We start from the raw sequence: 22743 nt of genomic DNA, 5'->3' as shown, positions 1-22743 counted from the left end.
GGTGGTCTGAAAAAAAAAATGTGTACATAGCTTTTGTTCTTATGGTTATAGATGACCTTGAGTTATCATCTGTAGGCAGGATGGAGGAGATGTATTTACTTAATGATATGGGGAAGTAGAGATAAATTTATTTTAGTAAGAAACAATTCCATTGGTCTGTATTATGAACTGATAAAACAAGTAGTGTGGTTTAAATCAAGCTTTTGTTGCTTAGTGATTTACAAAATAACAGAGGGTCCCAGGGTTCTCTGAGGCACTTACTTGGTTGCCAGACTTGAAAAGCTAATTGAGCTTCTGTGCTGTCTTGGAAAAGAATCTGATGCCACTGTGCCACAGAATGACTTCCTGACGCTTTTCATTACCATCATTGCTGTCCCTGCAATAGCATAGCAACCTTAGTGTGAGCCGGCATAATACCTTTTATAAGAGATTTTGGGATCATTCCCATTGGCTGAGACATTTACAGGTTCTTGACTAGAGAGAGGTTGGGAATGCTTAGCTATAGACTACTTCTAAAAGGATGAATTATAGCAAATTCTTGGATTCCGTTCTTTAGAATTAGAGTGTGAGCATTTCAAATCCCTGTGTCGTGTAAAAATAAACACTATTGAGTGACTTCCACACATTGCTAACCTGTCACCCTTCCCATCTCACCCAAGGGAGCAGCATTTAAGAAACCTTCCTGCCACAGACAAGGTCTGGAGACACCTTAGAACTCCAAGAAAGCTTCACTGTACAAGTTCCATCTCCTTTCTATAAATACTGGTCATGTTGCAATTCATTCTCCTTGAATATCACCAGGTTATAATTTATCTTTCCTTCAAGCTACCTTCATGATTAATTTTGACTTTTGAAAACTCTGGATCTTACAGGGGATGTGTATCAAAACCTTTGGGAATTTTCAAATCTTGAAATAACACAAAAACAAATAATTTTCTCTGCTGCCAAATGGGGATAATACCATTACTTTGGAGAGTGATTATGTGGATATCATGTAAGAAATTTTGAAATTAGTAGATTAAAAATAGGAAGCTTCTTTAAGGTAGAAACAAAATGACATGAACCATTATTTCTTCCTGCACTCACAGGCTGGAACACAAATCTTGTCATTTCTCCTCCTGAAATCCTGATTCAACCCAGGGAATTTTTTTTTTTCCCAACATTCTGAGTTAGGAAGTCAGGGTGGGTCCATAAGAATGGGCACTTGGCATGGTGATTTTAAAAATATTACATTCTAAACAATGTTTTGGATGTTTCTTATCCACTCTTTAAATCCCCTACATCACCTGCTTGCCTGAATCTGGTTGCTGGATGATCAGAGGCAAGAGATTGTTGGAGCAGAAATTACCAAGAGGAGGGAGATTCAAGGTACATCCATCACTACTATTTCCCTTCCCCTGACCGCTCAAATGGAGAAAAGAAACATCATTGTTTCCTTCCACCTCAACCTAGGCATCTGTTCATTTCTGATCTGAGGCAAGTCTGAATGGGCAGCACACAGGGCACAAGCCTTTAAAGTCACACATCACCTCATTTTGAACAACGACACTCAGAAACACCTCAGTATCCCTCCCCATCTTTTTGATGTAGTTCTTTCTGAACTATTCTAATTCATTTTAAAAAAATAACTGAGTCAAAACACATTTCTGAAAGAAAGACATCCTTCAAATAAATTTGTCGGCTTAAGTCAGCCATAATTGTATCACACTGATGTGATACAAGAATCAGATTTGGAATGATGTTGTTCCTACCTATAATCCCCAGAAGCCTTCTCTTGCCTATCTCTGGAGGCTGGACCAGGTTTTCAGGTTGACTGATGTTTCATAATTTGGCAGGTACCTTCTGCCCTAAAGGAATGGCTTAGAAAGGGGATATCTGAATTAAATCTGAGAGGCCACTAGCTGTGTTGCTAACCCATAGTCTTTAAGGGCCAGCAGTTTAGTAGATAAAAGCTGTTCTGGAATGTAAAATACAACATGCCCAAACTGGCTTAGGAACAATAGAACTTTTGAAAAGTCACTGCTTTTCTCAAAGCCTAACTCTCTAGCCAACAACATCTACCAGCTATTAAAGAAATGGGAGGAGGGGCAGGAGGGGAGGATAGGTGGGCAAGACAAGCGCTTGTGTGCATCTTTCAAAATTTTTGCTAAAGCTTTTGAATCTTCCCTTGTGTCATTCTTAATAAATATCTTCTGAAAACATTAATTTTTATAATTTTGGAATCTTTCATAATTATGGGAATATTGGAAATATGTACATATATGTGGGATGGGTTGGAAGGAGCAGATAGGCCAGGATTAGTGAAGTTTCTCTCTAGGTGTTCACTGTCTGAAGGTCAAGAATGTACTGTCCCCAATGAGCTCTTTTGATTTCAACTGAAAATTGTATCTTTCTATTGACCTTCAAAAGGAAGTCTGAAGGTGGTTTTCTCTCCAAGGATGATAAAAAGGATACATAAAGAAGTTGCAAAAGACCATCATTGTCCTTGCTTCACCTTCCAATGATGCTGCTAATACTTGGGGTGAGAGGAGTAAAAAAGAAACAGAAAGATGAAATCCCTTCCTCTAGATGGTAAGAAAGCCACTGAAGTGTCTCTGATTTCATTCTAAGACATTTGATCATTTGATCAATTTATGTTTTTTTCTACCTATAGCTGAAAGTGTGCAAGTAATTATTTTCTTATAATTTAGACCAGAAAAATTGAAATGAATTTTTGCTTTACACTAGGTAGACTGCTAATATTATGCCAACATTTATTGTAACTTTCCTATGGATAACCTAAGGAGAATTCTAGATAAAGCTTTAGACACACAAAATGCCATGTATCTGAGTCCTATGAAGGATATAAAAAAATCAAAGTCCCTCTGCACTTGGCCAACTTTCTGAGAATCGTTTTTGTTTTAAGAAATGACTTTTAAAAAAGCAACAAGAATTTACATGATAGGGTTGCATGTTAAGACATACCTCCTATATGGTTTCCATATGGAAAGAAAAATATCTACTTCTTTCTGTTTCACTCAGGAAATTTAATCAGTTCAAATGAGTGAAAACAATGTCTATATTATTTAGATAATCCCGAATCTGCTTCAATTTACTAAATAGCTAAATTGCTGGAATTATTTACAAAATTTGGTACTTCGCCAATCACCATGACACGCCTTCAAAATGACATCACCCATTCTGGATAAGAACCATTATTCTTCAGAGTTAAAGAAGCTGCAATGCAACAGAATGTGACAAAAAGCAGGGGTGACAATTATCTACCTATTCTATATTTACCATCACCATCAGGACTTCATGAAAATTATTATAGATATATGTATTATGGCTAAAAATAGGCATGGATTGGCACAAAAACAGAACCATAGACCTGAGCCATGTGGAGATAGTGCTAAGGACTAGAATAAATAGGAGGGCCATAGTCAGTGGTGGCTTTGGGAGATTCCTTGCAACTGTCATAAACACAGGAGTACTAAGACTTGTGTATAGTCTTTGTGGACTTGCTACCAAATTACTTTCCTATGAATTGGAAATCAGTCGAAATGTGGTGCTTGAACTCCACTTTAGAGAAGAAAAAAAATCATGTGAGGAGGACACCTGGTCTGTGTCTTACCTAAAGCCACTGGGAGATGGGACTCTGACTGCACTTCATTGGTAGGCCAAGCTGGACAGATGAGCCAGGAGACTCATTAGGGCACTTATATATTTTACACTTCTGGGTTTGGAATTCTCCTGTCTAGGGGACATTGACTGGGGTGATACTTTTCTAAAATGTATATGTTATTAGTCTTGTATGTTTATGAAGAAAGAGAACCCATGTCAAAGGGGAAGAAACTCTAGTGGGATAAATCCATAAATTTATCCAACAGACTTTGGACCATCTACTCAAACTATTTCTTATCACTTTATTTTTTCTATGTCTAACTTTTTTCATATCTGTTTCCAATTTTCATTGTATAATTCTGCTATCCTTTAGGTATAACTCTGTCACAACAGAATATCACCATTTTATTTTACTTAAAACTTTTTTATCAGAACTGGAAATTAAACCCAGGACTTCCTGTGTGCTAAGTAGGTGCTCTACCTCTGAGCTACACCTACAATCCTAATATTAACCTTTTAATAAGAACTCTAAAACAGATTACAGTTCACAAAGGAATTGAACATACATTTCCTGAGAATCATTTTAAAATTGCCCATTCTTTCTCCTTCACCATATACAAAGATTCTTCTGAGTTCCTTCCTGACCTAGTTGAGGACCACTATTCTAAAACTGGAGTCAATAGAAACTACAATCATGTTCCTGGTACAGTGGGGCACACCTGTAATCCCAGAGATTTGGGAAGCTGATGCAGGAAGATTGCAAGTTCAAGACCAGCTTCAGCAAATTATCAAGACCCTGTCTCAAAATCAAAAATGAAAAGGGCTAAGGTTGTAGCTCAGTGGTAATCTTGGGTTCAATATCAAAGAAATTTAAAAACATAAGAAGAAACTACAACTGTGAGCTGTGCAATTTGGGCTGTGGAAGTTTAATAACTTTTTAAAATTTTATTAAGTAGAAGAACAGAAATTACTACTTCTACTCTGAAGACTGACCTTACTGGTGTTCATGCTTTGAAACCAAAAGACATCAGAGAATGGGCTAGAATAAGTATAAACTGCTAGCACATTTCTTCCCATTTTATCTGGATTTCATTCATGAGAAAAGCAATCAAAGATTCTTCATGAGTTTAGATTTCCATGGGAAATTGGATGATTAACATATATGTATAATATTTTCCAGGCACTAATCATATGTTTTTTTCATCAATACAATCAATTTGGATACTCTTCATGTACACATATTCTCACATAGCTCTCTAAGATATGTAATGCTATCAACATTTCAAAGAAATATGAAACATACTGAGAACTTAAGTCATTGGGCCAAAGTCAGACACCTAAGAACTGACAAAACTAGAATCCATGTTCCTAACCATCACACCATGCTGCCTTTCTAGAATTCTAGAATAAAGTAGAAGTAACACAGAAATTTTCTATTTCATCATTCATTGAATAGTTCCTAAGCCCCCTTTTTAAAAATTTTATTTTGGGTACCAGGGATTGAAGATTGAACTCAAGGACACTCGACCACTGATTCACATCCCCAGCCCTATTTAGTATTTTATTTAGAGACAGGGTCTCACTGAGTTGCTTAGCACCTCATTTTTGCTGAGGCTGGCTTTGAACTCAAGGTCCAGTCTCAGCCTCTTGAGCTGCTGGGATTACAGGTGTGCGCCACCACACTGGGATTCCTAAGCCCTTTTTGAAAGCTAATTCTATAGAAGGATTTCCAGATATTATCATGACTTTTAGCCCTTTGAGGCCAAGCACTCTTCTTCTAAAATAATTTCCCTTTTGGCGTATTTTGGGTAGAATTAGCTCTCCAGATGCAAATCTGCAGAGCAGTCTATATGCTAGGTGTGGGACTGCTGACCATCTTATGGTGCTCTGCTGCCATCTTCTGGCAAATGTAAGTCAACAACAGTTGACAGATGCCTGCTATTCTGGATGGAGTACTATAGGATCCACAGTAGTGGTGATCCAAGATCAGTGTGTGACAGGAAGAAATGATTCTATTCTGACAGGAATGAAAGATTCTAAGGAGTTTTATGATTACATTGAAGCTAAGAAATTAGATTGCAAAGTGAAAGTTCCACTGGTCTATTTGCTAGATACTATAAAACGTCATAGAAGTGGGCAGAATTTGGAGTATCTACAAATAGGAAGGCAAAGCTTATTTTTATACATAAATATTTTCATCTAAATACTAGAGTAACTTGCTCATTTAAAATATTTGTCATAAAACCATACTTAAAAGTCATATAAAAGAATGGACAAATACTCATTTTTGTAAGGCATGTTTGTCTTGATGAATGACTGATGTCAGTGTATATGTGCACAGTGATTTATTTCCAAAAAGTTTGATTTCTGAAAATTATTCAACCATATATGCACACAACCATTTAAATCACCATCATGTTAAGCAAAATAAATCAAACCCATAAGGTTAAGGGTCATATGTTTTTTTCTCATATGTGAAAGCTAAAGAGGAAAAAGGAAAACAAAGACATGTGTGTGGGGGGGTGTATCTCATCTCCCCAAACAAAAGGTAGATCAGTAGAGGAAAGGGCCAAAGGGGTAGGAGGGAGGGGAGAAGTGTTGGGAGTGATATTGGCCAAATTATATTGTTATCTTGTGTGCATGTGTGAGTCTGTAACAACAAATCCCATGACAACAGATCCCCTAGATGCACAACTATAATGCACCAATAAAAATGTAGAAAAAAAGAGAATACAGAAAATAAATGAAAACTTATTTTAGAAACTGTACCACAGGCTCCAGAGTAGAAGAGGCAAACAAACAAGGCCAGAGGCAGCCATCACTGCCCATGCCCTAGTCATAAAGCAGATATGCCACATCACAAGAAACAGACCTGTTACAACACCCTCCCTCCCAGCTCTGGAGCAGCGGTTCAGGGGTTTTTCCCAGTGGGGGAGTCAGAACATAAGAACAAGGAGCTATGAAGCTCTTCTCAAGAGTATGGAGAATAGGTCCAAGGATGCTCTTGACAGTAAATGCTGACTTGGGTAGTACACAATTAAGTGGAAGCTCAGAGCTTATTGTGGTGAACCAGGAAAAGGGACAGCTAATAAGTGCCCTCTCATGATCAGAACAAACTTTAAATACTAGTCTCACAAAACTGCTACAACAGCAAATCTTTACCCCTCACACATCAGACAGAGCACTCATCTCTAGGGTATATAAAGAATTCAAAAAGCAAAGCACCAAAAATCAAATAACCCAATCAGTAAATGGACCTGAACAGACGCTTCTCAGAAGATGATATATAATCAATCAACAAATATATGAAAAAAATGTTCATCATTGATAGCAGTTAGAGAAATGCAAATCAAAACTACTCTAAGATTTCATCTCACTCCAGTCAGAATGGCAGTTATTATGAATACAAACAACAATAAGTGTTGGTGAGGATGTGGGGGAAAAGGTACACTCACACACTGCTGGTGGAGCTGCAAATTGGTGCGTGGTGCAGCCAATATGGAAAGCAGTATGGAGATTTCTTGGAAAATTGGGAATGGAAGCACCATTTGACCCAGCTATTCCTCTCCTCAGTCTATACCCAAAGGACTTAAAAACAGCATACTACAGGGACACAGCCACATCAATGTTTATAGCAGCACAATTCACAATAGCTAAACTGTGGAACCAATCTAGATGCCCTTCAATAGATGAATGGATAAAAAAGTGGCATATATATACAATGGAATATTGCTCAGCAATAAAAAAGAATAAAATCATGGCATTTTCAGGTAAATGGGTAGAGTTAGAGAAGACAATGCTAAGTAAAATTAGCCAATTCCAAAAAACCAAATTTCAAATGTTTTCTCTGATATAAGGGAGGCTGATTCATAGTGGGGTAGGGAGGGGGAGCATGGGAGGAATAGATGAACTCTAGATAGGGCAGAGAGATGAGAGGGTAAGGGAGAGGGTATGGGGTTAGAAATGATGATGGAATGTGATGAACATCATTATCCAAAGTACATGTATGAAGATACAGATTGGTATGAATATACTTTGTATACAACCAGAGATATGAAAAAATTGTGCTGTATATGTATAATAAGAATTATAATACATTATGCTGTCATATATAAATAAAAACAACAATAATAATAATAAACCCTCCTCCTGCAAAAGACCCAGATTTGAGAGGATACTAGAGTGGAGCAATATATGCCAAGGAGCACTGTCAAAAATAATAATCAGCAGATAATTAGTGGATACTAAGAGCTGAATATGTTACCAATAGAAGGAATGAGTTCATCAGGGAGAGCAGAGAAGAGACAGTTAAAAAGAGCCCAGCTAAGACGGCTGTCAACCCGATGACTATCACAACTACTGCGGCCCCACGCTGCACCTCTGATGAGCAACATCATAGACTTCACAATGAAGGGAAATAGATTTCAGTGAAATAGTTCAGCCAAGTCACTAACCAACTCATCAAAACAAGCAAGGACAACAAGCAGCTCTAGTGTCCAGAGTTGCTACAATACATAATCTAAACTGTCCACTTTTCAGCAACAACAAAAAAATATGAGACACGCGAAGAAATAGGAGAGCATGGCCCAGGCACGGGGGGAAAATAAGTGACAAAGAAACTCTGCCTGTGCAAGAGTCCAGATGTCAGAATAAAGCAGACAAAGGTCTTCAGAAAAGCTGTTTTAAATATGTTCAAAGGGCTGAAGAGAACCGTGATTAAATGAGTAAAGAAAGGCAAGATGACAACACTTCTTCAAAGAGACCTTATCAATAAGCAGATAGAAATTTCAAAAAGAATCAAGCGGAAGTTCTGTGTTGAAAAGTACACTAAGTGAAGCTGATTATTCACCACAAGGGTTCATGAACTATAGTGTCCCACAGAATTCATGACCACCCAGAATCTCAAAATGTGGTCATAATGGACAGGATTGTGCCTCCCCTCCAAATTCGTATGTTAAAGACTTAACCCCCAATGTGACTGTATTTGGAGATGGGATTTGTACAGAAATAACTGAGGCTAAATGAGATCATAGGGCAGAACCGAATTCTGATGTGACAAGATTAGCATTGTCATAAGAAAAGGGAGACCAGCATGCATATTTTCCTCTCTCTCCCTCTCTGCCATGTGAAAAGACAGTGGGAAGGAAACTGTCTGCAAGCTAAAAAGAGGGCTTTCACCAGGAACCAAAGTGGCACCTTGATCTACCTGACTCCAGAACCAGAAGAAAATCAATCTATGTTGTGTTAACTACCCAGTCTATGGTATTTTATTGTGTCATCTCATGTTGATTAATACATGGACATTACACAAAAAATAGAGTCTTTGACATTTTTCACAGAACTAGAAAGAAGAACCCTAAAATTCATATAGAAAAAGAGACCCTGAGGAGCCAAAGCCATTTGGAACAATAAGAGCAATCCTGGGCAAATGTGCATCCATATGTCCGTAGTGAATACATTACTGTTCTGTTTACTTTTTATGTTGTGTGATGAACAGAATTATACTATGTGACAGTTACATGATGAAACATTACAAACCAATTTTTGAACTGAAATAACAGGGTGCAATGCTTTTACACGGTGGTGACAATTATGTAGTGAAACACAGCAAGACTCCTAAAGCTTAAGAAATAAAACCAAGAATCAATACATGGGATTGTATCAAATTAAAAAGTTTCTGCACAGTAAAGGAAACAAAAGCATGAAGAGACAGCCTACAAAATGGGAGAAAAAAATTTTGCCACCTACATTTCCAACAGGGGACTGATATCCAGAATACATAAAGAACTCAGAATATGTAACACCATCAAAACAAATAACCCAACCAAAAAATGGGCAAATGATGTAAACAGACATTTCTCAAAAGAAAAAATGCAGATTGCTGACAAATATATGAAAAAGAATATTCAACATTCTTAGCAATAAGGGAAATGCAAATCAAAACTACACTGAGATTCTATCTCTTTTGAGTTAGAATGGCAGTCATCGAGTTAATCAAGCATACAAATAACAACACTTGGGGTGCTGTGGCACATGCCTGTAATCCCAGTGGCTGGGAGGCTAAGGCAGGAAAATAGTGAATTCAAAATGAGTCTCAGCAAAAGTGAGGCACTAAGCAACTAAGTGAGACCCTGTCCCTAAATAAAATACAAAATAGGGCTGGGGATGTGACTCAGTGGTTGAGCACCCCTGAGTTTAATCCCTGGTACAACAACAACAACAACAACAACAAAACAAATGACAACTATTGCTGATGAGGATGTAGGGGGAAAGGTACACTTATACATTGTTGGTAGAACCCACTTTTGAAAGCAGTATGGGGGATCTTTAAAAGACTAGAAATGGAATCATCATAGGACCTTGCTATCCCACTCCTTGATATTTATCCCAAAGAACTAAAATCTGCATACTATAGGGAAGCATGAATACCAATATTTACAGCAGCACGATTTACATAAGCCAAGTTATAGAACCACCCTAGGTGTTAATCAACAGACAAATGGATAAAAAACATATTGGTATATGTACACAATGTAATTTTACTCAGCCATAAGAAAGAATGAAATTATGTTATTTACTAGTCAGTGAATGGGATTGGAAAGTATCATGCTAAGTGAAATAAGGCAGACCCAGAAAGTTTAGAAAGTGTAGAAAGTTTTTTCTCATATGTGAAAGTTGGACATAGAGGAAATAAAAAGAAATAAAAAAGGGATCTTATGAAAATACAACAGAAACCAACAGAGGAGAGGAAGGGGATTGGGGATGCGGGGAGGAGGAAAGAGCATGGGGAAGTACTGGGGAACTTAATCTACCAATTTTTGCTATGTCTGTATATAAATATACCACAATGCACCCTATCTTTATATAAAACCATCATGCACTTATTAAAACAATAATAATGATGATGATGATAAAATGGAGATCAATAAAGTCTAGCAAGTGAATTTGGGGTAGGGAGAAAGGAAGAGAAAGGGAGTGCACTGAGGAATTAAATTGATCAAATTATATACATGTAAAAAAAGAGAATAATGAGTTCCACTATAAGGTATATTTATAATGTACCAATAAAAAAAGGAAGAAAGAAACTAGTGCATTTGAATTTGCAATCAGTCCAGAATTTCAAAATGAAAACATCCTGGAGTTCTGGATGAACTCTAAATCCTGTGATTGATGTCCTTAAAAGAAGAAGAAATCTGATGCCTTTTCTATACAACAGACACTAGTATGGCAATATGTAAAACAGTGGATGTGTAACCGATGTGAGGCTGCAATCTGTCTACGGGGTAAAAATTGGAGTTCATAACCCACTTGAATCAAATGTGTGAAATATGATATGTCAAGAACTATGTAATGTTTTGAACAACCAATAATAAAAATTTAAAAAGAGAAAAAAAAGAAAAAAAAGAAAAATAAATAAAAAAAGAAGGAAGAAATCAAGAAAGAGGAACATACAAAAATTGAAGGAGGGACTGGAGATATGCTCCCACAAGTTGAAGAATGATAGGAGACACCAGAAGTTGGAAAAAGCAAGGAGAGTATTCCCTTAACTCCTTCAGAAGAAGTGGGACACTGCTACTGCCTTGACTGGGGGCTTGGTGGTCTCTAGAATTGTGAGAGAATCAAGTTTTACTATTTCAAGTCACCAAGGTTTTAATAATTTGTTATGATAACCTTTACAAATGATTTAAGGAGTATGTGGTAGGTAGAAAATGCCTCACCCATCCCTTGCCAATAAACAAACAAACAAATAAACGATACCTAGGTCCCAAGGACCTGCAAATATGTTATGTGACAAGAGGGACTGAACGTGTAGATAGAGTTAAAACTGCTAATCAGCTGACTGTAACATAAAGAGATTTTCCTAGATTATCTAAGTAGGTCCTATGTAATCACAAAAGTCCTTTAAGTATGGAACAGGCAGGCAAAAGAAACTTTTTCTTCTCCATGTACGAAAGTCTCCCTCTGCTTCCCTTTTATGAGGACCCTTCTTAGTACATTTAGGTTCCACCTAAATAATCCAAGATAATCCCCCCTATCTAGATCCTTAATTTAAGCCCATCTATAAAGTTCATTTTGCCACATGAAATAACATTCACATACTGCCAGATATCTTCAGGGGGCATTATTCACCCTACTACATTATACTAGGTAGGATTAACAGGAAAATATCCAGACAGATACATCATAGTGACAATGTTGAAAGCCAAAGACAAGAAGAAAAACTTGTCAAGAGAAAAATGAAATGTGATTTACAAAGGAAAACCAATAAGATTTATGGCTGACTTCTCATCATAAAGAATGGAAGCAAAAAACAGTCATACACATATATGACATATACGAAGTGCTGAAATAAACTATCAGTCAACAATTCTATGTCCAGAAAAACTATCTTTAAAGCATAAAGATAAGATACCAGAAAATATGGTGGAATAAGGACCTCAGAACATTGCCCCTCCATAACACACAGAATAAACTGGCAAAAACTGTTACTTTCTTTTTACATAAATGAAAATTAACCACCATGAAACCAGGAAATATTTAATCAAAGAAATAAATACAACTTAGTAAGAATAGCAAAAATTGTGGTGTTTCCCATTTGACCCAGTTACCCACTTCTCAGCATATACCCAAAGGACTTAAAATCAGCATAGTAGAATGATTAGTATGTAACAGTGATGCAGTTATGCAATAATAGTGATGCGATTATACGATGACCACTAAAGGAACAGAATCTTTAGTGGTTACGAACTGCAGAAATACAGACTTCACATGTAGTATGTAACAGTGATGCAGCCGTATAAATGTTAATAGCAGCTCAATTCACAATAACTAACCTATGGAACCAACCTAGATGCCCATCAACAGAAGAACAGATAAAGAAAATGGGGTGTATATACACAATGAAACATTACTCAGACTTAAACCAGAATGAAATTATGTCATTTGCCGGTAAACGGATGGAACTGGAGACTGTCATGCTAATTGAAATAAGCCAATCCCCCAAAACCAAAGACTGCATGTTCTCTCTGATCTATGGATGTTAACTAACAATAAGCAGGGAGGAGGCAGGGAGCAAAGAATAGAAGTTCATCAGATTAGACAAAGGGAAATGAAGGGAAGAGAGGGGCGATGGGAATAGGAAAGACAGTAGAATGAATTGGACATCATTTTCCTATGTTCATCTATGAATACACAATCAGGGTAATCCACATCATGTACAAATCATAAAAATGGGAAGTCATACTCTGTGTATGTATGATGTCAAAATACATTCTACTGATATGTATAAAAAGAACAAATAAAAAATAAAAAGATTGTGATGTTTTAATTTACACCAGTTCCCCCACAGCTCCTCAGCTTATTGGTAGCCTTGAAAAAATAATGGCGCAGAAGAGGAAAGCACAACTTCAGTTCTTTCAAAGCCTTATTTCCAAGGAAGAGTCATTATTTGACTTGTCTGTTAGCTCTCTGGATGAACTACTTGAATGCTTTTTTTCCTTCAACCTCACTTGAAATTACCTAGTACTAAAAGTCTCTCCCCAGAGAGTTTTAATGAGTTTTTTAATAGCACAGGTACCTGAGGAAATACATAGCACTTAGGGAAGCAATAGCCTACACTATATCCGAAAGGGAAGACCAAAGAATGAGATGTGCATAGGTATTTTGGGAAGCTCTGTAATATTCCTGGGAATCTAAATAATAATGCTTTTGCCTAGCATTATGCACAGTTGTGCTGATGCTCAGGAAGGGCCTTAAGCTGTGATCTGTAACTGATTTTGAGTTTCTGTGCAAACAGGAAGTAAAGGTTAAAGCAGAGTGGTCAACTATCCAGCTGAATACTGAGGGCATGACTCAATGCAAGTACAGAATCCTTTGACAAACACTGATATAGAATTATTGGTTCCATGCATTTAACAAAATCTGTCCAAGTATAAGATGACCACTAAACTAACAGAATCTTCAGTGGCTACAAATGGCAGATATACAGATTTCACAGAATTAGATCAGAAAAATCACTAAGCAAATTATGACAATTATAAAAGTGAAAGCAAGAAACATTAAGAAAGAGGCTAAGAGACTCTGATTTACATAACTGCCAAATTATAATCATTTCAATGTCTAGTTTTCAACGAATTATTTTAAGGCACAGAAAGAAACAATAAAGTATAACCAATGCCCAGTGGGAAAAGCTACTAATAGACACTGTCCTTAAGAACATTCAGAATTATACTTACTAGTCAAACACTTTAAATCTGCTATTTTGAATATAGTTATAGATCTAAAGAAAAAAACATTAATAACTAAAATATTTGAGCATAACTTAAAAATTCAGAATGTCAGTAAATAGTTATGAATTATATAAAGAAACAAAGTAGAAATCCTGGAGTTGAAAATTACAGTAATTGAACTGAAAAACTGGCAAGAGGAGCTCAAGATCAAATTTCAGGATACAAAGAAAGAATTGACAAATTCAAAGATACATCAATGGAGATTATCTAGTATGGGTGACAGAGGAAAACTGAATAAAGAATACTGAACAGAGTTTAAGAGACCTTGGGATATCATTCAATGGACTATCATATTTAATGAAAGGTACAGGAGAGGAAAAAAAGAAAGAGATAGAAAGAATATTTGAAAAACTAATGACAAGAAACTTCTTAAATTACATGTAGAACATTCATCTACAAAACTAAGAAGTTCAATAAACTTTAAGTTGTATAAATTCTAAGTTATCTACATAGCTAGACACTTCATAATCAAAGTGTTGAAACCCAATGACAAAAAGAAATTTTGGTCAGAGCCGCAAGAGAAAAATGATTCTTTATTTACAAAGGAAGCTTCCTCACAACCTTGAAAGGTGATTTTTAATCAAGAAGAATGGAGACCAGAAAGAAATGACATTAAATAAAGTGCTGAATGAAAAACAACTGCCTATAAAGAATTCTCCATGTGGCACCATCCATGAAAAGTGACAAATAAATTAGAACATTTTAAGACTGACAAATCTTAGTTTGTCGCTAGCACAGGATGTAAGTCCTAGAGTGAATACTAATGGGAGTCCCTGAGGTTGAAAGGAAGGAATGTTTTACACAAATCCTCATGAAGAAGTAAAGAACATCTACAATGGAATATTTGCATAGGAAAATATAAAGGAAAAATGTGTGAGTATGTTTCAAATGAACAGGTTTGAAGGGAGAAATAGACAATTTAAAAACAATAATATTTGAAGACATCGGCACTTCACTTTCAATAGTAGCTAGAACAACTAGAAAGCTCAGAAAGCAAACAGAAGGTCTGAATGACCTTATAAAGACCTAGGCTTGACAGATGTGTATAGATACTCCTCCTGACAAACCAAGAGTGCACAATCTTCTTCTCAAGTGTACATTGAAAACTCTTCAGGATATACTGCATACTAAGCCACAAAGAAAGTTTCAATAAATTTAAAAGAATTTAAATAATAAAATGTATGTTTTCCAATCACAATAAAATGAACTAAAGCAACAAAACCAGAAAATCAGATAAATTTCTAAGTAGGTAGAAATTAAAACAACCAGTACATAAGTAATCAATGGGAAAAAAGAAATCACAAAGGAAATTACAAAAATGCTTCTATGCGAATGAGATTAAATGTACAATATATCAAAAATAGAATTAGAAAATCTGCATAATTAAGAATAAGGAAAGATGGTAAATTGATAATCAAAAAAAGTATTGTTAGCCCCAGATTCTCTCACAGGTAAAATTTTACTGCATGTTCAAAGAAGAATCAACACTAATTCTCAAGCTTTTCCAAAACATGAAGGAGGAGAAACACATTCTAACTCAAACAATAAAGTGTTTTTCCCTGATAGCAAAAGCAGACAAAGACATCATAAGAAAAGGGAACCACAGACCAAAATCTCTATTGAATTTAGATGTGAAATTCTTCAACACAATGTTGCCAAACCAAATACAGCAATGCATAAAAATGATTTCACACTATGATCAAGTGGGATTTATCTCAGGACACAAGGTTAGTTTAGCATCTGAAAATCAATTAATGTAATGCACCATATCAGCAGAGTAAAAGACAAAAGCATGATTATCTCAATAAAGAGAAAGGAAACAAAAGGAAAAAAATCAAGTTAAAACCTTTCACGAGAGAAACACTTTAACCATTTAGGAATAGAGCAGAACTTCCTCAACCAGATAAAAGCTATCTATGAAAAATTCATAGCTGACATGATACCTGATGGTGGAAGACTGAACATTTTCCCCCTGAGGTAGGAATGAAATAAGGATGTGGGATCTCACTGCTTCTATTCAACATATCCTAGAGGATCTGCCAGAGAACTAGGCAAGAAGTTAAATGGAAGGCAATCAAATAAAGTATTGGTATCAGCAGGGTTGCAGAATGCAAGATCAATCTACAAAAATCAATTGTGCCGAGCGTGGTGGCACAAACCTATAATCCCAGTGGCTCAGGAGGCTGAGGCAAGAGGATTGCGAGATCAAAGGCAGCCTCAGCAATGGTGAGGCACTAAGCAACTCAGTGCGATTCTGTTTCTAAATAAAATACAAAATAGGGCTAGAGATGTGGCTCAGTGATCAAGTGATCCTGAGTTCAATCACAGTACGGAAAAAAAAAAAAGAGAGAGAGAGAGAGAGAAAAAAAAATCAAGTGTATGTCTATATGCTATAATGAATCATATCTCTAAAATGAAACTAAGAAGAGAATGTCATTTGCAATAATAAAAACTGTAAAAACCTACACAATTTAACAAAAGTAATATAAGACCTGAGATCTAAAAACTAAACAAAAAAATTATTGAAAGAAATTAAAGAACTAAACAGATGTAAAATGTTTATAGATTGGATTATTTAATATAAGATATCAATATTTCTAAAATTGACTTATAAACTCAACACAATCACAGTCAAAGTCCCATATGGCTTCCTTACAGAAATTTACACACCAATCCTAAAACACATATGGTAATGCAGAAATTCACAATAACCAAAATAACCTGATTAAGAACAACAAAGTTGGAGAACTCATATGTCCCAACATCAAAACTTATTTCAAAACTGTAATAATCAAAATAGTATGGTACTTATAAGGCTAGACATAGATTAATAAAATAAAATTTAGATTTAGACTTCAGACATAAACCCATACATTTTAATTAATTATTATATATTTTTTAAAGATTGCCATGAACAGTTCAATAAGAAAAGAATAATCATTTTAGCAAATGGTTCTGGGATATCTGAATATCCACAGTGAAAAGAATGAAGTTGGATTCATTCCTTACATTATACACAAAAGTCAACTCAAAATGGATCACAGCACTAATTGTCAGAGCCCAAAATTCTCAGTGCAAATCTTTATGACCTTAGGTTGGTCAAAACCTTCTTAGATATTGCATGAAAACACAAATGACAAAAGAATAAAAATACATCATTGATCTTCATCAAACTTAAAAATATGCTTCAAAGTATTTGAAGAAAATGAAAATGCAAACCACAAAATGAGAGAAAATATTTTCCAATCATATATCTGATAAGAGATGGGTTCTCAGACTATCTAAGGACTTTCTACAATTCATCTTAATAGAAAGATGATGACCTAATTAAAATAGGATCTAAGTACTACCTTCTTTAAAGAAGATACAAAATTGGTCAATGAGATCCTCAAGAACAGATGCTCAACATCAATATCAGGGAAATTCAAATCAAAACCATACTGAGACATCACTTCACATCATCCATTAGGATGACTATAACTGAAGATCAAAACAAAAAATACGGGGAGTTAAAAAGTGTTGATGAGTATGTGGAGAGATAGAGACACTTGTGCATTGCTAGTATGAAGGTAAAATGATGTAGCTGCTGTGGAAACAGAATAGTGTTTCCTTGGGATTAAAACAAAGAATGAACATTTGACTTAGGCATCCTCTTTCTGAGTATATGTATAGAAAAATCCAAAAGCAGGAACTTGAACAGTGATCTGTATGTCAATGTTCATAGCAGCATTCTTGGCAACATTCATCCAAAAGTTTGAAAGAGACCTAAGAGCAGTTAACAGGTGAGTGAGTAAACAAAACAAGGTATTTGCATACAACAGAATATTATTTATTCATAAAAAGTAGTGAGGTATTGATCCATGCTAGAGTGTGACTGAGTTTTCTAAAGGAGTCATATAAAATGCGATAGGTTGTATAACTGTATATAGTGAATTTTTGTATGATTCTCTTGTGAATGAATGGGCAAAACTGTAGAGACAGAAAACAGACTAGTGGTTTCCGTAGGTGTAGGTAGGGGAAAACTGGGAGTGACTGCTATCAGGTGTTGAGTTTCTTTTTGAGAAGAGAAAAATGATCTAAATTGATTGTTGTGACGGTTGCACAACTCTGTTCATTTGCTAACCTCCACTAAATTGTACACTTGCATTGGGGATGGTGCTTATTTTATGTTATTGAATCTACGACTAAATAAAAGAGATCCTAGACCCCTGAGACAGTCTCCCACCCTTACACACAGACACGATCTACTTCTTTAGGCTGGTGAGAGATTGGTAGGAAAAAGGAAAACGTGAGAGTTTTGTGATGGGCAAGGGGAGGGTATGAGAGAGGAGTTTCCCTTTCACTGTTCTCTTGGTAGACTACCTGGAAACCTGTGAAGTAATAATGCCACTAGACTACACAGGAAGAGGCAGGGCAGTGTGGGCGTGCAAGCAGAGAGAAGTCTTAGGAGGGCACCCACCTAGGATCCCGCCACCTGTCAGACATGTATACAGGCTGTTATGGTTTTGGACTGGATGTGACCCAAAGGCTCATGTGTTGAAGACTTGTTCCCCAGCTGATGACACAGTTGAAAAACATAGGCCACTGGGTGCAAGCCCCAGACAGGGATATCTGGTCTCTTCTCTCCTTCTCTCTTCTTCCCCTGTCACCCTGAGTTGAGCAGCTTTGTGCTACCCCACACTCCTTGCCATGCTGTTCTGCCTCATCTGAAGCCCAAGGTATGGGGCCAAGTGACTATGGACCAAAACCTCTGAAACTGTGGGCCAAGATGAATCTTTTCTTCCTTTAAGTTATTTTTCTCAGGCTCATTGTCACAGTGATGGAAAGCTGAGTAACACACATGGGGAGACTGAAAAAAATCCCAAACAGCAGAGGGACCAGAGTAACAGAGAGAATGCAAAGAGACTGGAATTATGGAAAAGGAGGGTTTCACAGACCTCAAGAATAGAGACTATGACAAGGACAATGGGTTTCCACAATAAATGACTGCAAACTAAATGGAACAGATTTATTGATTGCCAATGTGAGGGTCACAGAGGGTGACAATTACAGACCAAAGGGGACAAGGAACTGCGTGCCTCAGGAGGAATTTGTATTTGCTGTTTGCTATAGGAACAATCATGATGCTAAGCAAGTTTATTTCTGCATTTAAGTAGCGTTCTGAAGATAAGGAGAGAATAATAATCTTAGGAATAAGAAACATCCCTCTTATAAAATGTACATTTTAAATTGACTGAGTTTAAATTCTGAAACACTGAGATTTTACCCAAAGAATCTGAATGCACCTGGAAGAAACTAACTTTTAAACCAGAAGAGACTAAGCTATCATAACTACTTAAGATTAATTTTCCTTTTCCTGCATTTAAGTGAAAATGGTTGTTGCTAAGCCCTGGAGAAAAACTAGAGAAAGTGACATTCCCTTGCCACTGCGTCAAAATGAATAAACTTTAAACTGCCTGCCATCTGTTGTGGAAACAGAATTCACAAGGAACAGTCAGGAGGTGACATCCTCATGACCAAGAAAACAGTAAAATACAGCATGAGTTATCAGGCCAAAGTTGGAAGACCAGTGTGAAAGAGTGAAAAAGGAATGGATTGAAAGTCCGCATGTTTGGAATTGAGTTTGGTGATGCCACTAACTAGTTAGGTGACTTTGGACATTACTTAATATCTTTTGGAACTCATTTGTCCTTAGGGCAGTTGAGTTAGACTAAATCTTAGGTTTTGGACACCCAGTGGGAAAAAGTATGACTCATCTTGGCCAAATTTCAAGGGGAATTGTCGTTTAGTTGATGGAACCCTCTTCTTTTTCCTTGGCCAGAATGTTAAAAGCTGGGCTAAGGGCAGCTAAATATAAAGTTCGATTACCTGAGAGGTGATGTCGGCTCTTACTCTTGCAGTCACATTTTTCAATTAGCTCAGGATTATACACATCACTGTGACAGGTGGCACAGTAAAACAAGGCTCTGGACAATGAAAGCAAATCAAGAATGACTTATGTGAGGCTTCACACTAGGAAGCTATGGTGTACTGATTCAGCCTGCCTCATTATGTTGTATTTGCTTTAGGCACCGCCCACCCCCATAAGGTAATAAAAAAAATTACCTTTTGACTTCTTTTGGAGATTCAGCAATAAAGAATCCTAATGTATTCTTCCGTAGCTTAATTTGTGCAGGTGGATTTAGTATCAGACCACTGAAAATGGAAAACACAAATACAATAACTTTTCCCTCTGATGTCTGAGGATGATTTTCTGTGGTATTTCATTCTGTCATTACCAAGGGACTTCCTAAGTTTCTGAGTTAATAGGACTCAATCTTCTTTTTCTGCCAAACATATTGGAAAATGTGAATGTGACTAAATGTAATCCTTTGTTTGACTGCTACTAAATATGCTGAGGGGACCATGCAACTACCTGACTATTAAGCTGCATACACAGCCACACTGAAGAGAAGTTCCTCCTGGGTTGTGTCATGAATCTAAGATGGTCCAACCCATTCAGACACATGATGCTATGTTGACATGCCTATCAAACTGCAAATAAATCAGGACCTCATAGCTGCCTGTCTTACGGTGATGCTAGGGTTTTTCATCCACAGGCCACACATCTTTAAAATGGAATTATATCTAATTACCCAGCTGGTTTCAAAAGTTCTGTTTATTTATCCATGCAGCTTTTAAAGTTAAACATTTTTTTTTACTTCTTCTTCTTTTTCTATTTTGTTTGCAAGGTTTTTGAGAGCGGGAACCATTCGAATTATGCCTATTCTACATTACTTAGACAATTTGATTCTCTATTTTCTTATTGCTTATATGGAAATTTTGTCTTATAAATTTGTATCTATGATTCTGCTTGCCACAGTATTCTATTATAGTTTTTTTTATTTTAACATTTTTTTATTTATTCTAATTTGTTATATATGACAGTAGAATGCATTACAATTCATATTACACATATATAGCACAATTTTTCATATCTCTGGTTGTACACAAAGTAGAGTCACAGCATTGATGTTATTGAGTTTCTCATATTTCTCCCTCTTTGTCTGGATGCTATGGGTGGGAGGGTTCTCTGAACTCATGTTAAATATCTAGCTACAAAGGTATTGTCACAATTTGAGAAAAGAGGTAAACTTTTTTGGACCTTTCCAAACCAGAGTTATTGCTTGATCTTCCCTACTTGGCCAGTTGCTCTATTACAGAATATTTGCCACTGGAACAAACTCATTACATTGCCTGACTAGGGTCAGATCAAACAATCTCTTAGCAGGTGACAAATTATTCCCGAAGACAATGCCTTATGATAGTCCAGGGCATTTGCAAATTTTAGAGCACATTTAAGTGAATCAGTTATAAGTGAAAATGAATGAAGACAAAAGATAGGTTTCCCCTGGTATTTCAATACACTGGCCTGAGGCCCAGCTATTGAGATGTCTAGTCTTCTTTCTACCAATAGTGACTGAGGTGGATTGAGTACAGAATGGTGATCAGAAGCATAGTCCCTGGAGCCAGATTGTATGCATTCAGAACCTGGCTTTGCCACTTGAGAGTTGTGTGAACTTGGAAAAGTTAATTAATCTTTCTGAACAACCACAAAATGGAGCTACTAATTACACACATTGCACTGCATGATTAGAGGACATGAGAATGAATGTACCTAAAATGCCTATGATCATGAAGCAGCAGCCATGTGAGAGATTACTATAATCAATACATTCCCCAAGCCAGGATTTAATCCTTTTGATTCACTTGACTTTCCAATGAGAAACTAAAGTGAAATCTATTGTAGCAGGTCCTTTTTCCATTAAGGTAGATGTGTAGTGGAGGTAAACAGCACCAGGACCTCTTTAATCCATGTGGAAATTGGCTGCCTGCGAAACATTCATGTCTCTGGTTTGTAATGTCCTAATCGTCATTTTAATAAAGCTTAAAGAAACCTAGAGTGTTAGAGTTGGAAATGATACGAACAGCCTGTGGTCCAAAGGCCAATTTCCAGAGGCTGGTGAATAAACTGGAGAAATTAAAGAGATTTTAAAAATGTCTGAGGTCCCACCACGGGAGATTTTGATTTTGTAGTCAGATAAGGGATTTGGGAATCTCTTTGTCCTTTGAATTTTGAAAATAATTTTGATGCATAGATCAGGTTCTTGAAGGCCAAGGATGTTACCAAAACTTGATAAAGTTTTTGCCAGTCAGAAACCCAAACTGCCTGGTTAAATATTCTGACACTATTCTTTTAATGAGGACCTGTTTCTGGTAGAAAGTCCCATTTCTGCAGATGTTTAGATACATAGGTTTAAATTGTGAAATTTTCTTGAAATAGTGAAATTCTGTTGAAATTGAGATCTTCTTGAGCACGAAAAAACTGTTAAACAGATTTGGCCGATCAAACAATAGGTTACTCTCTTCCTAATGAATCCAACTGATGGTACCCCACTGATTTCTTTTTCCCGACTACCTTCTGCAACTTCCCTATTCAGAGAGTGCTTTTCTTCTTTCAAGCCATTTATGCAAAATAACTCCTTCACGGTGTATCTGAATTACTTAATTTCTAATGTTTCCTATAATTCTAGGATTTCTTGTAATACCAATTTTAGAGCTGGCAGGGGTCTTAGAGATTCATGAACTTTCCTTCTTCAATCTACAAAAAATGAACACTTCTCAAAGGCCACAGGGCTAACAAATCATAGTGGGAGTTTAGTGTTCTGATTTTAATTTGGCTTGATTTAATTCTCCATACCACTTAGTCACCACTTTATATTTTGGCATTTTTATCTCCATATTACTATAGTTGATTCACTTTCCTTCTTACTTCTCTCATTTATGTTTATGTACTTCAGTTCATCCTGAA

The 22743-nt window shown here is 36.4% G+C and overlaps 1 protein-coding gene across 1 annotated transcript in view; it reads right to left on the bottom strand.

Moving 5' to 3' along the window:
* The window catches only part of Kcnu1 (potassium calcium-activated channel subfamily U member 1), a 163824-nt gene that overhangs the window by 64893 nt on the left and 76188 nt on the right, over window positions 1-22743 (bottom strand). The window contains exons 17-19 of the mRNA XM_077792717.1: window positions 19998-20087; window positions 19761-19858; window positions 18947-19052 (exon numbers count right to left, since the gene is read on the bottom strand). Coding sequence (XP_077648843.1) covers window positions 18947-19052; window positions 19761-19858; window positions 19998-20087 — 294 coding nt within the window. The remainder of the gene's footprint in view (window positions 1-18946; window positions 19053-19760; window positions 19859-19997; window positions 20088-22743) is intronic.

Source organism: Urocitellus parryii, chromosome 14 (assembly GCF_045843805.1).
Source record: "Urocitellus parryii isolate mUroPar1 chromosome 14, mUroPar1.hap1, whole genome shotgun sequence".
Taxonomy (NCBI): domain Eukaryota; kingdom Metazoa; phylum Chordata; class Mammalia; order Rodentia; family Sciuridae; genus Urocitellus; species Urocitellus parryii.
Note: the sequence above shows the minus strand (reverse complement) of the source record. Positions and strands in the feature narration are given on the sequence as shown.